The 16,300-nt window shown below is 43.8% G+C and overlaps 4 protein-coding genes across 4 annotated transcripts; 3 read left to right on the forward strand and 1 right to left on the reverse strand.

The window, feature by feature from the left end:
• Positions 1-1,004: 1,004 nt before the first annotated feature.
• On the forward strand, positions 1,005-1,943 carry RB195_014869 (uncharacterized protein; the record flags this gene model as incomplete). Its single annotated transcript, XM_064205310.1, has 2 exons — positions 1,005-1,204; positions 1,631-1,943. 2 exons carry the CDS (start codon positions 1,005-1,007, stop codon positions 1,941-1,943), a joined length of 513 nt encoding a protein of 170 aa, XP_064061191.1.
• RB195_014870 (uncharacterized protein) lies at positions 1,656-1,943 on the forward strand (the record flags this gene model as incomplete). Its single annotated transcript, XM_064205311.1, has 1 exon — positions 1,656-1,943. The coding sequence occupies one exon, from the start codon at positions 1,656-1,658 to the stop codon at positions 1,941-1,943; it is 288 nt and encodes a 95-aa protein (XP_064061192.1).
• Positions 1,944-2,686: 743 nt separating this feature from the next.
• Positions 2,687-2,971, forward strand: RB195_014871 (uncharacterized protein; the record flags this gene model as incomplete). The annotated part of the gene is made up of 1 exon (XM_064205312.1): positions 2,687-2,971. One exon carries the CDS (start codon positions 2,687-2,689, stop codon positions 2,969-2,971), a length of 285 nt encoding a protein of 94 aa, XP_064061193.1.
• Positions 2,972-7,047: 4,076 nt separating this feature from the next.
• Positions 7,048-16,009, reverse strand: RB195_014872 (uncharacterized protein; the record flags this gene model as incomplete). Its single annotated transcript, XM_013448097.2, has 7 exons — positions 7,048-7,173; positions 7,236-7,357; positions 7,563-7,707; positions 11,707-11,876; positions 14,976-15,075; positions 15,622-15,694; positions 15,906-16,009. 7 exons carry the CDS (start codon positions 16,007-16,009, stop codon positions 7,048-7,050), a joined length of 840 nt encoding a protein of 279 aa, XP_013303551.2.
• Between the last annotated feature and the right edge of the window lie 291 nt (positions 16,010-16,300).

Genomic DNA, 16,300 nt, shown 5'->3' on the forward strand with positions numbered 1-16,300 from the left:
TGAACTTAAGGGTGAGTGGAGGGTCAGGCCCACTCCTGCTGTTTACTGTTACCTAGCACAGATTCACTAAGCTGTTGTTTCTGAAAGTGCCTCCTTTACTGTGAGCATAGCTGTGTATCCAACACCTAGTAACGTTCACTAATGTCTTGCACGCAACATTGTAGGTTATTTTTTGAAATATACGTAAAGCTGACACTATTGTTTAGAACATGACATTAATGGAATGTGCAAGCGTGGGTTTTAGTTTGGCAGAAACTTCAGTCTTTAGTGAACTTCCAATTTTCAGCATGTACAGTCCACTAATCTCCTGATAAGTAATGTAATTTACTGAGGTCGTTCTTTGCTTCATCCAAGAATCATTTGCTTGTGGTACTCAATCTCGCTCTTAGAAATACTTTTTTCTTACGTTTTTTTCCTGTCTTTTCGAAAGCATGTGAACTTGAATTGCGCATCAGTCTAAAAATTACACACTGAATTGCTATCCATATTATTGTTCTATTTAAAGACATGTTTCTTGCGGAATACGCTGACTCGAGGATGAACCATCTAAAAAAAATGGATGGCACAGATGTCGCACGTAAACAGCCAATCACCTTGATCACCTTGACTCACGCTTTTCTTCGAACAGGTCGAGCGGGCGCCAATAATCCATCCATTTGTCCCGATCGCGTGCCAGAGTCGCCCAATGGTTTCTCCTTTCGCGTGGGACACGAAGAGCATAGAATTTTTCTTTCAAGGAATTCGTGGAGAAGTCTGACCATAGGGTCGGCGGTCTTCGTGTAGTGCGCTTAATATCGCGTAGAACCCAGTCGCTCACGGCTCTGGTTCAACGATTGTCATTGAAGCGCATCACCCACCGTGTCCGGCCCACCTTATTTTGCTGTACTTGGCTCGAATCCCGTCCCTCACGCGCGTGATACTCCTAGCATCACTCTTTCGACTGAGCGTTCAATGACACACACTGCATTTTCTTCCTGCTTGCGAAGTGCCCAGGTTTCTGAAGCATGGGTGAAAGCAGGAAGTACTGTGGTATTGACGAGGTGAGCACGGATACGGCTGTTCCTGGTCTTCTTCACTACATTTTCGATACTCTTATACGCTCCTCAAGTCGCTCGTTTCCTTCTGCTCAGCTCGGGGGTCAAGTTGTTCTTCATGTTTATTTCCCGACCCAGCCACGGATCTCCTTCACTGGTGAGATCAACCGGTTAGTTGCGAGGCTACGTGGAGCGTCCCCGGCCGGCGGATAGGGGACTCATCGCGGACTAAAAGCGACCTTGTGCCTGCCCTGAGACGCATGTGGATTCAGAAGATGGACTCTCTGTTTCTGCTGAGCCAGGACTGACTCATGACATTCTTGTATCCCGCACGTCGGTCCGGCCAAAAGCCTGATTTCAAGTGACTGGGAGGTGCAAGGGAGGCGGTTTGGAGTCGCCTCCAACAAATAAGCTCCACATATCCACTCCGGGAGAACGCAACGTTCTCCCAAAAACTCATGGGATTAGAGGCTTGCAACCTGACCATTGGTTTTAAAATTTTACGCACGTTACAGTAGTAAGAAAGAGTCTCCTGATTCCGGAAGAAAGCCTGGCACGGCAGCGACAAGAAGGGCGGGGTAGCAGGGGTCATCTAGGCTACCGAAACTGAAAAGGACAAGGATGACGATCTGTATTTGTAACGCCCGGACGCTTGCATCGGATGCAGCCATTGAAGATCTGATGATGCAAGCCAGGAAGTTTATGTACGACGTCATCCGACTGACAGAGAGGAGACGATGCCACCCACAGAACGCCGTCTATGACACTGCAGAAGAACTGTTCTTAGGAATATGTGACAGTAGAAGAGTTGGTGGAGCCGGTGTCCTCGTCAACACGAGTATGGCAAAGAATATAGACTTTTTCAAACAACATACAACCCGACTCGGACGTCTGTTCATTCCACTGTAGGCCGTGGGTCCCGATGTGAAGTTCCTCAGACGTTCTTCTTTGGCCAACTTTGGCGTTAAAATCACTAACAGTGACCTTGAAGAAGACTCTCTGAGTTCATCATGACGACAAAGACCATCCATGGGAACTCGCAATTCCAGAAGCCCTCTTCTCTACGCTGGACGTGGGAGTCAACTGGTGGAGGGTACCGTAATGAAATAGACCACATCGCCGTCAATAAAAGGTTCTGCGTGACGGACGTCGCTGTTGTACCAAAGTTTTATACGCGATCGGACCATCACCTCCTCCGAGTAAGATTTTTCTTCACAAGGAGAGAAGAGAAGCCGCCAGGTTCAGAGAGAGAAATCCCAGAAGTATCATCAACCGAGATCTCTTCGCTACGCCAGCCGGCTTTTGGGAAGATTCCGCAATGGATAACATCGACGAGGAATATGATCGGCTCGTTGAACACCTTTACGACTGCGCGAAGAAGGCAGAGAGTTTTAAACCACCAAGAGACTCCCGTCTCCAGAAACTCTAGAGCTAATACGTCAGCGTGGAGCTGCACGAGCAGCACGCAACCGGACTCACGTCCGAGCTCGCAAGGCTTTGCAGAGAGGCGATAAAGGAAAGCCTTAAAGAGAAAAGAGCAGAAGTGCTGGTTGAAGCTACAGAGGCGGAGAAATGCATCCGCTCCGGTACCATCTGAGGGAAGGCAGACATGTCATTCCAGAGGTTCTCCCTGCGAACTACGACATGCTATCATGTCGGTAAGAAATCGTACGGCATCGTGTTCCGACAGAATAAGACCAGAGCACCTGAAGAACCTTCCGTCAGTTCTCATCGACACCCTGGTGAGACTCTTCACTCGTTCACCTGTCGGAATGCAAGGTCCCCAAACATTGGAAGACCAACGAGATAGTGTGTATAAGAAGGGAGATTCACAGGACATTGACAACTATCGCCCAATCTGCTTAGTGTCCGTCATCTACAAGCTCTTTACAAGAGTGGTCTTTAATAGGCTTGGAAAAGTGTTGGATGAAGGATAGCCAGGGGCGAGCAAGCAGGGTTTCGAAAGGGATTCAGCACGATTGACTACATTCACACTGTTTCGAAACTCATCGAGGTATCGCGAGAGTACAAAATGCCGCTATCTCTTACCTTTGTCGACTTAAAGAAGGTCTTTGACTCAGTTGAGACAGAAGCGGTCTTGAACAACCAAGGTGTCCTAACTACAAGAACATCATCATTGACGTGAAGAGAGGGGTACGACACGGTGATACAATCTCACCTAAAATGTTCACGGCCACTCTCGAGAACGCAATACGAAAGCTGGAATAGGGCGACATGGGAGTGAAGGTTGGCGGTCTACAGTTACACTATTTACACTTCGCTGATGGCCTTGTACTGATAACATCAGACATCAGCCAAGCAGAATGCTGACCGAGCTCGACGAAACATGTGGATGCATCGGTCTTCAGCTGAATCTGCAAAAGACGATGTTCATGAGCAATGGGATTGGTCTCGGATGCCCCATTCGCGCTCAACGGAACGAACATATCCGAATGCACCAGCTACTTTTACAGCCGAATATGAAATAGCCCAAGATACAGCAGAGCTAGCGTAGCAAGCCGGCCTGCCGCGACCGCCCGCACGGTCGTTCAAGTGCAACGTCCCACGTATCTGCGGTGGTTCGGGTTTCAGGTGGGTTATCTCTGGGTTATACGGGATCGTAGATGATGGGGGAAGTGATTCCGTCTATTTACTCCTAATTGCCGTAAAAAACCACCCGAAACTAACCCTCCTGAAATCCGCACCACCCCAGATTCGTGGTGTGACGGCTTTAAGTAGATTTAGATGAGAGACGTCACAGAATTCCTTTAGGTAGAATTAGATGTGTCAGGCCACATTTTCATCCTGCTTCCGAAGCATCCTAGTTTTGAAGCGTAGGTCAAGGCAGAAGAGTGGTGGTGTTGAATAGGTGAGCACGGAGGAGGATGTTCTTGGTTTTCTTCGCTACAATCTCGATGCTAATATATGCTTTTCAAACTCCTGCCCAACCCTTTCGTCAAATGTGATCAGCTTTCATTCCGCCTGATTGATGCTTGATGTTATCAGAAGGACGTCATCAACGAAACGAAGATGGTGTACCTACTAGACATCAATTTTCAATCCCATATTATTCCATTCCATTTCTTGTATTACGCTCTCGAGAGTAACCCGTCATTGAACATTTTGGGTGTGATTGTTGACTTGTTGCTGTTACTGACTGTTGAAAAACCCTTTTTGCCTCGATTTTCACATTACCGTGAAATAAAGAAATTTTGGCACATCACTCACAAAGTACATTTATATATCGAATAGCGATGTATTGGTTGTCCAAGGCTTTCGCTTCTGCCTCGACCATATTGAGGGCTTCCCTCTTAGTCTCTTATGTCTCTTATGGAGGGTTTGAAGGTGGAAGGCAATAAGCAGATTGGACATGACAGGAGTTAGGAATTGTCACTTGATATGTGGTGTGAATCTCTCTGTTTGTGGAATATCACTGTCTTGCTACTTTTCCATTGCTTAATAACTTTGCTTTCCGACAAATAACAAAACAGGACCCTCACTAGTGTGTTGATAAGGACGGGTGGTGACAGTTTCAGATGCTGAGGATTGGTTCCATCGGAACCACATGAAGATGACCTCTGGGATGAACTGTCTATCTTCTACCCAGATGGTGAGAAAGCAAGTGGGCGTGGCTGTGGAAGAGATCTGAGTAGAAGACGTGAACTACTTTCTCCATCCTTCTTGATGCTATAGTTGTTCCATGTGGATTACTGAGAGCGGTTGTTTTTATTTTAATATTACCAAAGACAAGGGCGCATCGAATGTTTTTGTCCGCTTCTGCTCCTTAGCTGATATTAATGCTCTTCTCTCTTTGAAGTCTCCTTTTTCTTCTTTCTTTTTGCTTCTCTGAAGATCCTAAGGAGCTCGGGGGAGTACGTTCGTCATCGCCTGCAGTTCGTGCAGCTTCACGCTGAAGTATTAGCTCTGGAGTTCCCGAAAACCTGCGTCTCGAGGGTTTTCGAAACTGTCTGCGTCGTTTGAACTGTCGGCAGGATGTTTGGCTGATATTCGTCGTCCATGTTGTTCGGTGAGCTATCTTCCCAAAATTTAACTATGTTTGGCTGATATTCGTCGTCCATGTTGTTCGGTGAGCTATCTTCCCAAAATTTAACTAGAGTAGCGAAGAGGTCTCAGCTGATGATAGTTCTGAAACTTCGCTTTGTGAACATTGCGACTTTCTCTCCGCTTCTTTTGTAGAATAATCTTCATCGAAGAGATTCGATTCCGCATAGGACTTTGGTACAACAACGACATCCGCAAGGCAGAAACTTTTATTGGTGATGATGTGGTCAATTTTATTACACTACCCTCTACGTGGTGACTTCCACATCCAGAGAAGAGGCCTCAGAGAGTTCCTGTGCGGTCTTATTCACCATCATAAACTTGGAAAGCTTCTCTCGCTACTCGTTCCGTTGCAGTCCGTGAAGTTACTCAGGCAATGACCTTGTAGAAGGTATTGTGATCTTCTCCGTAAAGCTTCACTAGGTTCATGTAAAAGACTCCGACTCTGTTTTCAGCGGATCTTGATGTTCTAAGCGACGATAGTCGAAGTCAGCATTGATCTACTCGACCGTAAACCTCCGATTCGGGTCGTCACTTTTTCAAAAGAGCCGATGTTCTTTAATACACTTGTGTTGTCGAGGACATCGACTTCACCAACTCCTCTACTGTCGCATGTTCCTAAGAACAGTTCATTTTCAGTTTCATATACGGCGCTCAATGGGTATCTCGTCTCCTTCAGACAGATGACGATACTTAGTTTTCCTGGCCAGCATTATCAGATTTTTAATGACCATTTCGACTCAAGCGTACATCCTTTGGAAGCACAGGTTGCCATCCTATCCATATCCACTTATGGGAGCTTACATGACTCTTGACCTTCTTGACCCTACCAAGCGTTCCTCCAGAGACAGGATACTCTTTCTATTGTTGTATCGTCCATAGAATTTTAAAAGTGTGGTCGGGTTCCAGACCCCTGGTCTCACTGGTTTCGTGGAAACGTCTTTCAGGATGGGCAGATTGAGCTTCCTTGTTGTAGACAACAAGAAAACGCCTTCTTTGCACCACTCAGTCGTTTGATTGCAGGCTTTTGGCTATATCTACGCTAAGGATTTCAAGTCAGTTCTGGCAGAGCAGAAACAAAAGAATCGGAGCAAAAGCGAATTGTCCTTAGGCGCAAATCTACACAGAGGGACTCCCTGAATCTACTTGCATCTCAGGGCAGGCACATGGTCAATTTTGGTCCGCGGTCCAAACGGTGAAAATCTACCGTTGCATACGGCAGCTCCAAAAGTTATCCGACGCTATCTCCGAAAACCGCGCAAATCATCATCATCATCTTCTACACAATAGATCGAGAACGTGCGCAGGAGGAAGTTAACCCAGCATTTTCTAGAAATCTTTGCCCTTCCCACAATACGGACCCACCTGACTTGATTCGAGCTCTGAATCATTTTCACAAGGAATCGTTACAAGACTTCTGTGATCTCAAGAATAACTCTACAATCAGTCATCTAGGAGTCGCTCTCCTGCTAGAGAAGGAGCAGAGCTTTACTCAGTAGATAGGCTCATTTTCTGGGCAATGACAGTTGTTAAATTGTTCACTTCTGACTAAAAAAGTAGTTTCTACTCGGAATCCATACAGAACCTGAGATAAAACTTTGCCAGATTCTGAGATTCACCCATATCCCAGCAAATCCAGGTAGATGATATATTACAATCTGTTTGTAAAAGAATTGCCGTGCACGTTAACGCGAAAGAGTCAACAGCTTGACGGAAGTTTGCAAACATCAGGCCCACTGTATCGCTCATTATCTATTGATTACCAAAAAAAGGAAGTATTAATTGCAGTTTAGAACATGACTAAGAATGGAGCTGGCTGGAATCTTTTGGAATCACATCACACTGAAGTTTCTACTTATAAAGTTTCGGCTGTTTAACTAAGGTAGTTCTTGATTTTATACAGGTGAGGCTCAACACTTTTTAAATAGTTCATTTGACATAGTGAAATTATTTACTTAGTTACACCACGAGGAAGTGGAAGATCAAATATGATTGGATCGTAGGCACTACGAAGTTTATGATCACAAAGTGCTGCGTTGATGAATGTGGTTATCCCGTTAGTTGTAGCTCCGTGCATCTGAGTAAACAGTATTTTTGGAGAAAAAAAAACTGCAAATATTTACTATGAAAACAAGCTACCTGATGAACGTGACCAAATACATGGTATTTCGGTACCACGCGTTGTTCAACGGTGTTTAGTAGCTCGACATCCCCGGCAAGAATACCGTCCATTTTGTTCCAAGAATTAAAGTCACCATGACCTGTATTAGTAGTATCTGTACTTATAGGTTTCTCAATTTGTTGAGTAACTACAAACAAATGCAGTGACATTCATTGAATTAATTTCGGCACCTCCTGATTGCTTACATTGTTTTCGAAAATTTCACAAGAAAAAAGTGAAAGAATAGAAAGCAGAGTCAAAACCGAGGATAAAAAAGAAGATAACAGCTTCAGTAGTCAACTCACCCAAAGGTGGTGTATGAGTGATCAACACATCGGTTTTGACGGGAATCTGATTCCATTTGTGAAGTATTTTCTGTCCCCTTGGGCGATAAAAAGAGTATCCTGGCATTGAATGCCATGGAGCACCATACACTTTTATACCGTACACCTGAATATTAGATCGCATAGAAGAGGGAAATCCAAACAAGTAATCGCGTATTTTATGGATATATCTGTGAAACATCGTCAAAAATCCCCTAAAGAATTTTTCCTTTAGAAGCTGTCTTTCTGTTGTAGAAAAAAGAACGACTGACGGACTATCTCTGCCGGTCAAGATAGGGAATCATCCGGTGTGCATCCTCGACTGAGTCAACATCCCCAACATTTCCTTTTTCTCATCATCTTTCTTCGTTTTCCTGTCCTTACAAATCATTTTCTAAACTTCCAAAATCTGCAGAAAATATGACCTTAGCTACTGAGCAGAATAAAAACGTCATTCTCGCTTGTAATCCTTACGGGAAGCATAGCCACCTAACCACTCAGATCTGATGAAAGGAATTTCTTACTGAATGGCATCAAAAGTAATTTATTCGAGTTCATTCCTCAAGAAATACGTGAACCTTGCTAGAGCATTCGATTATTTTTGTATATACAAATAAACCAGTCTGAATGTTCGGCTAAAGCCGGACTTCAGACTTTCCGTAGTGTTCGCTTCGCTCTTCTCCACAGATCAATGAAAATTAAGAGTAATGGCATTTTCTGTGAAATTAGATTTCTTTTTCCTTACATCGCCTTCTTCCACTTTTTTATCATAAATAAAGACGAAAAATTTCATCGTTTTCTTTCTAAACGCGTCAGTTCTACATCAGGAGAACGTTCAAACTTAAACTTCAGACACTCGTTGGATAGCAATACAATGTAGACACAATTTGAAAGCAGTGCTCAAAATATGGGTTTTCCTCCTGTTTTCCCCCAACAGTTATCACACAGTGATGTTTTAACGTAAAATGAAGTGAACAACTGATAAAGATAATGTTCAACGTCAGATCATGTAAGCTGTTCGCTACTATTTAAGCAGCCGTTTCCATGGGTGTTTCCACTTTCTGAAAAAGGCATGTTTCCAAGCTAAGGTAAACGTGCAAGGAAATAGATACACGGGGAGTCATAGAGTCACGAAGTTAAAAAGCAACGTGCCCAGTAGCCACGGCTATGAAACGACTGCAACCATCTACCTTTTGCGACATGCACACGAAGATATTGCGCACTGTTTCCACGCCGCGAGACCCGTCAGAACCCATTTTCTAGCTATATGACGCCGGCGCAACAATTCGACGCCGGCGCAACAACTCGACGCCGGTGAACCCGTCGCATCCCCTTTTCGAATTTCCAAAAGCTAAGGCAAGCATGCAAGGAAATAGATACGCGGAGGAGTCAATGGGGTCAGGGCTGCAACGCAGTACGTGCAGTGGCCATGGATATGAAACGGCTGCGACCTCTCATTTACCTTTTGTGACATCCACAAGAAGTCATTGCACGATACTACTGCACCATGGCACAGCAATTTCACGCCCTTGAACCCGGGTCACCCCATTCTATCACTTTTCAACGCCGGCGCACCAATCCGACATGAGGCTCGTCGCCACCCTCTCCATCTCTTTTCGACTCCAGCCCACCAACTAGACACCATGGGACCTGTCGCACTCCATAATAATGGTAATTGGTGCCGGCGCACCAATTCGAAGCCGTGGGACCCGTCCCACTGCATTCTATCACTTTTTATCGTCGGCACACTAATGCGACGGAGTAGGACACGCCTCATCCTAAATTAATGCGTTGCGTGGCGCCAGCGCACCTATCTAACGGCCCTTGGACACGTCTTACAGCGCTCTGAAATTTCGTTGCGCGCGCACGCACACGCACACACACACACACACACACACACACACACACACACACACGTGACAGAATAAATCTGTTGTTGTATAGCACAATATACATATACATGTATACACGTACTAGTCTGAATGTCCCGCTAAAGCCAGACTTCAAACTTTTTTGTAGTATTCCCTTGCCTTCACTGTTCGATTAATCAAAATTAATCAAAAATTAATGGCATTGACATTTTCTATAAAATCATAAATCTGTTTTTCTAGCAACGTTTTCTTCTTTCTTTTTTACTATAAGTAAAGACAAAAGGTCTCATAATTTTCTTTCTAAGCGCGTCAGTTCTACATTTTGAGAATATTCAAACTTTAGCTTCAAACACTCCTTCACTCCCAACAGCTACCAAAAAATGGCGTTTAACATAAAATGACGTGAACGACACCATCGTACTGATAAAGATAACGTTTCTCGTCAGATCATGCAAACTGTTGGCTACTATTTAAGCAGCCGGTTTCATTCGTGTTTTCACTTTCTGAGGAAGGCATAACATCAACCTGAGGCAAACGTGTAAGGTAACAGACGGACGAAGGAGTCATAGAGGTGAAAAGAAACGCGCACAGTGACCGCAGGTATGAATTCGCATCAATTCAACGCCGTTGGACCCGTCGAACCCCCTTTTCGTTTCGTGACACACACACACATGTGTGTCCATCTCACCCACTTTTGTGTGTGTGTCTGTGTGTTCCGGTCCCGTGGCGTCGGATTGGCGTTGCTTATGACTCTTTCGTCCATCTAATTCCTTGGACATTTGACTCAAGTTGTTAACATTCCGTCCACAGAAAGTGGAAACACGAATGAAACCGGCTACTTAAATAGTAGCAAAGAGTCTACATGATCTGACGTAGAACGTTATCTTTATCAGTAGGATGATGTCTTTCACATCATTTTGTGCTAAATCATCATTCTTTGATAACTCTTGAGAGGAAACAGGAGGAAAACCCATATTTCGAGTGATATTTTCAAATTGTGTCTACATTATATCGGTGTCGAAGGAGTGTTTGAAGTTTGAATATTCTCCATATGTAGAACTGGAAAGAAAACTATGAAGCCTTTATTTCTAAAATAAAAGAGGAATAAAGATTGTTAGGGGTACACAATTTTAATTTCACAGAAGAGGGCACTAATATTGATTTTCGTTGATCATTGAAGGGGAGCAAATCGAACACCACAGAAAGTCTGAAGTCTGGCTTTAGCCGGACGTTCAGACTTATTCTGGTGCACGCTTCGCCCTCTTTCACTTATCAATAAGAATTAAATGTAGTGGCATTTCCCGAAAAATTTAGTTTGTTTCCTTCTTCTTACGACTTTTCTTTCGTTCATTCGTATTAGAAATTTAAGTAGTCTCGAAATGATCATTAATTGAAGTGATGATCTCATAGTTTTCTTCTCAAAGGCATCAGTACTACATTTGGAGAGTATTCAAACTTGATTTTACACCTAGACATGTAAGAAATACTATTATATATTATTATATCTGTTACTCATCGATAGTGTAAAAATTTGGAAATATAATTCAAAGCAAGACTTTTCTTCTATTTCTCAACACTGATTAGCTAACATGAAATGAACGTGAACTTCATAATCGTAGTGATAAAGATAAGGTACCACGTCAGATCAGATAAACTGTTAGCTACTATTTAGGCAGCAGGTTTCATTCGTTTTTACAATTTCTGAAGAAAGGATGTTACGAACTTGATGGGGCAGCTGTGCAGGGGAATAGATATGTGAAACAGTACATGAGGTTGAAACGCAACAGCAACTTTCATACAAACAACGATTCATTTACTTTTTAGCAAATTTACACAAGGTTTTTGTGCTGCACACCGCCAAACCTAACGTAAATAGATCAAATGGCTATAGGGAACATGTGATCTTTGAAAAACTATACAATTCTATGTTTTGATAGGCTGAACCCAGCCCTGTCGACCTGAGCCCATTCTGGCCACTTGGTGTCGATAGGCAGTTTAAGCAAGACACCAGTCTACGGAACACTGACGAACGGATGGTTTCTGAGCTCTTTGTGCTTGAGATGCTGATGCTTGATGATAAGCATCTCAAGCAGAAAGAAGGAAGACAGTTCGGCGAAGATGCTGGTGACCGTCTCGGGTGATAATGCTTACCCGCCCATTGTGTCAGGTAGGTCACGTGTACGCAGGCAAGTAATGAGCCCCAGATGATAGACAACGTACTCTTTCAAAACTTGTGGTAAATTCGACATACTAACCTCAGTGGCACGGTCGCAGAGGTATGTACAGTTGCTGAGCAACTCGTATGCCTTGTTGATGCCAAGCATATTGAGGCCTGCCAATTGCTTTTCGTTCATCTCTTCACCATCTTCGAATCCAAGTTCATGGTTCCCAGCAATGACCAGTTTGTGTTTGTGTGGTAGCTTACCTAAATACTAGATAGTTACAAGATTTCTGCAGTGATCATTTCTGAAGGACTTAATTCTCATGTATAGATAATGTATTAAATATACATATACATATACATATACATATACATATACATATGCATATACATATACATATATATATATAATATATATGCATATATATATAGTATATAATAATATATAAGTCTGAATTTCACCTGTAAATTGATGCCCCTACTCTTACTAAACGCAACCAGGCATTTGAGTATACGCATTGGAAGTGTACGAGCTATACAACCCGCACTGTTACATGGCAAAAAATCCCTGGGGAAGACATCGGAAACTTTGGCAACGAACATCTGCTTAATGATGTTGAACTGCCGTTGCCGTCAAGTAAACTTCAAACAACCCATTCTGTCTAGACTGTGTAATCAGCGTGCGTCGCTTTCTGCATTGCATTAAACATGCATCAAGGATCCCCCCATCATCAGTATCGACAGTTACACCATCTATTGCGGTGATGCTAATGAAATGAAATCGCTCCTCACTATTGCGCAATAGTGAGGAGCGATTTCAACGACCTGGTAGAGGAGTTTGGAACAACGTCGTCACCTTCCTACGATTGCGGGATCACAGAGGACTCAAACTCTGGATCGTAAGTAATCACGCACCCACGAAAACCGCTGAGGACTACGAAAGGAACGCATTCTATGATGAACTCAATGTGATGCGAGAAGAAGATGCGGCGTGTGCAGAAGGCTGACGCGCTCCAATCGAACTTCTTGTAGAAAATAGCGTGCCGGAACGCCCGAACCTTCTTCCGGGGTTTTTTTACGGCAATTAGGAAGAAATGGACGGAATCACCCCCTAATCTCCATAATCTACTATCCCGTATACGAATACTCCACCTGAAATCCGTACCACCTCAGATTCGTGGGGTGACGCCTTTAATGGCATGGTTCCAGAAAAGTAGTTATGAAGTTCAACATCAAGCTCGAAAAATCTCAAAGACAAATGCGAAAAAGGTTAAGCTAACTGGTGTCGATCAATATTGGATTACGGACCAGGAAGAGAGTGTATGACGCTGACTCTTTCCCTACGCATTCAGGACGCTGCGAAGGAAACGCTCCCGATTTTAGCGCCGCCATTGGATCTGCGGAGACAAGATGCACGTACAATTCTACATGTGTACCCCGCACAACTTGTGACTTCAGCCAGGAGAAGCATCTGAAAAAGGGTTACGCCGTCAGCTAAAACGTGATCGTGAGAAGGAATAAACATCAAGACCGAAGGAGTTTGAAAAACAGGACAAGAACCCGAGTAAAATCTTTACTCTGCTGAGGCAGTATAGTGGCAAGATGGAGGTGTTCGCCGGTGCTTAGCACTGCCAACTGAGTGGTTGTCGGCGACCCAACCCTGTCCATCTGGAGGGAATATTTTAACGCCCTGCTGAACTAACAAACACTGTGTCCCTAAACTCGTGCGAACTCCTAAACTCGCCTAACGACCAACATGCACCGCGAACGGCGAAGAACTACCGACGAAGTCGAAGGTTGTGATGTGTATTCAAAAAAGACGAAAACAAAATCTGGCGGAGACGATGGAATTAGCGCAGAAAAGCTGAAATATCTTCCTCCTTCTGGGATTCGTGAGATGGCGAACGTCATCCGTTCAATATTGGTTGACGAAAGGATACCGGATTCGTAGAGACACGCTGCCATAATTCCCCTCCACAAGAAGTTATCCGTCACGGAACCCAACAATTGCTGAGGAATATCTTTGCTGCGAATAATGTACAAAGATCTTAGAGCAGATCATCTTGCATCGGCTAGTCAGCATAAAGTCACGCAAAAAAAACCACCCATGACGGACAAGCCGGCTTTTGCCCTGGTCGATTGAAGATTGAAGAAGAAGACAGGTTTTTATTGTGGGAGTGAAATGAAATGTGGTATTTGCAGCCTCTAGTTAGCTTTTCTCGACCTCAAAGGCGCTTTTGATTCTCTTCAACGAGGCCATCTTCGCAATGCGCTTCGCGCCGATAAAGTTCCAGGAGAATTCGTACGCCTAATTAACAACATGAATAGACCTGCTGTTTGAGCACCATCCGAGTACACTTCTCCGAGTTTGAAGTGTGATCCTAGGTGAGACGAGGGACTGCAGTGGGGACCTTCCGTTCAATTTTCACGTCGATGACCCCGTGCTCGTGCTGTATGCTGAAAAACGACGGCAGCTACGAGAGAGATATTCAGAAAGGGTGCGCCAAAGCCAATTTGGCATTCAACTCATTGACAAAGTGCATGTGTTCACCAGAGAAGTCTGCTGCGAGTCTATCTATCCGCCATTTCCTCTACCATGAGGTACGGATCGTAGACTTAGGCAGCGGTGTTCCAGGACCAAGAACTTTAATCGGAAGTAGATAGTAGGTAGGTGTAGGTGTTGGAGTAGGTGTACCGGCGGGCGAGAGGTGGAAAACATCTTGCCGGCCCCTCTTACGTAATCACCGAAAACCGTCGTTACAGGAGCTCGTCTCATCGCCTTGCCCAAGGTCCTGAAGATGCTCCCAGACTCGGAGTGGACAGGCCTTCTCGTAGTAGAAGAAAGTTCTAGGCGGAGGTGGTAAAGGAAGATCCGGGATATCTGGGGTTGACACGCAGTTCAGTTGAGACACAAAGTCTTGCCGATTATGGAATAGCGACGGATGGATGGATTCTATGTGAGGTCTAGCTGAAGATCGAACAAGATGGTCTCGGATATTTATAGACGACACTCCCCGGTGAATATGCGGATAGCCGCGTTAGGCCGTAATGCCCGCCCGCCATCTTCATATATAGTAGTTACATCAACCTTATAAAAATTGAGATGCAGTTTTGTGAAGGTGTTTTTCTCACATCATATCAAACAAAAACCTTCCCTGTCTGTTTCAGAAAAGATGTATTTGTCGATTATGCTACCGCTACCACTGTGAGAATGCAAAAAACTCTACCAGTAAATAGTTCCAGGTAATCAACAGAGAGAAACCCCACACATACTGTACCAAAAAAAAAATTATTTTAATAAGCTATGTTATAGCTACAGAAGCCTTTATACCCTTAAAAACTGAGACGATCGGAAAATCATACCAATTTCTGCATTGAATTTGATGACCTCTCCAAGATCACCGTAGTTTGTGAAGTCTCCAGCGTGAATGAGCACGTCACCATCCGGGATCGCAGTCAGAAACTATAAGAGTATTTCACACAAAGTTATTTTTCTACAAATAACACAATAAATTATTTTCACTGTAGAAATGTGCTTATATGGAACTGATGATACTACCATTACAAAATAATGCTAGCAAAAATAAACAGGTACCACATGTTCAGGTGATCTATGCAAAAAAGCTCTACTTTATTTCGTTTTCAGACATTCCTTTTCTCAAGAAGTTTTGAAAGACTCAACACTTTCTCAAACACTTTGACTACGGGAATATGTTAGCAAAATCTTTCCACGATGGTGGCCGAATTTATCTAGGCTGGTAGACACGCAACGCTGCCGCAACGCACTACTTCGGTTTAAAGGCACTCTCTCCCCATGTCGCGCCTCAAGTAATCAACGTCGCAAGGCTGATCACGCCTGGTTGGACTAAACGTAAAGAATACTTTTCATATCTTCAGGATCTCCCTAAATATTTGAACAAAGGTTCATTCACACTCTTAGAGTGACCGCAGTACAATGCGTTATTTGCAGATAAATTTGCGGCCTATTACATTATTCTCCCTCACTCACCTCATCCAACTTCTCATGCGTGTCGGAAATGCAAACGAATCTGACTTTGTTGTCGAAAACAGGAGTATCAAGCCTGCAATCGGCACATTACTGCTGTAGTTCTTATCAACGTTTTCATATCGACTTGTTCTAAAGAAAGATCATTATCATGCCTACGGTTGCTTTCATGAGCGGTCGAGACGAATAACACGATAATATCTACGAGCAAAGATGGCGCTCAGCTTAGGTCTAATAAGGTCATCTTCGATGAAGAGAAAAAAGCACGGAGTTTAGGATATGTTCACCTCAAGGTTTTGGCTGGTTCGCACACGCGACCTTGTCTCAGATACTTCTTCCAGCAATCAATTGGTTTGGCCGATAGCGGGTCGACGCTAATATAGTTATCCATGGCCGCAAGTAACTGGATGTAGTAATCGGTGCTGTTGGTGTGGTTTCGAGTCGAATTGTGCAAATGAAAAACGAAGAAACGGTTTCACTAGTGTTAGACTCGAGAACCTAAACTGTAATGTGACGACTTTATGTACAGAAGGCTATCTATATACACTGTGAATTTCGAAGAAAAAAAAACGGACTTTTCAGATTAACGATTTACAATGATCGAAAAAAACATATAAAACGGTCCAAATTCTAAAAGAGTAATATGCATCTAGCGCAAGTGTCAAACCACCATTGGAGCGGA

Source organism: Necator americanus, chromosome V (assembly GCF_031761385.1).
Source record: "Necator americanus strain Aroian chromosome V, whole genome shotgun sequence".
NCBI classification, from domain to species: Eukaryota; Metazoa; Nematoda; class Chromadorea; order Rhabditida; family Ancylostomatidae; genus Necator; species Necator americanus.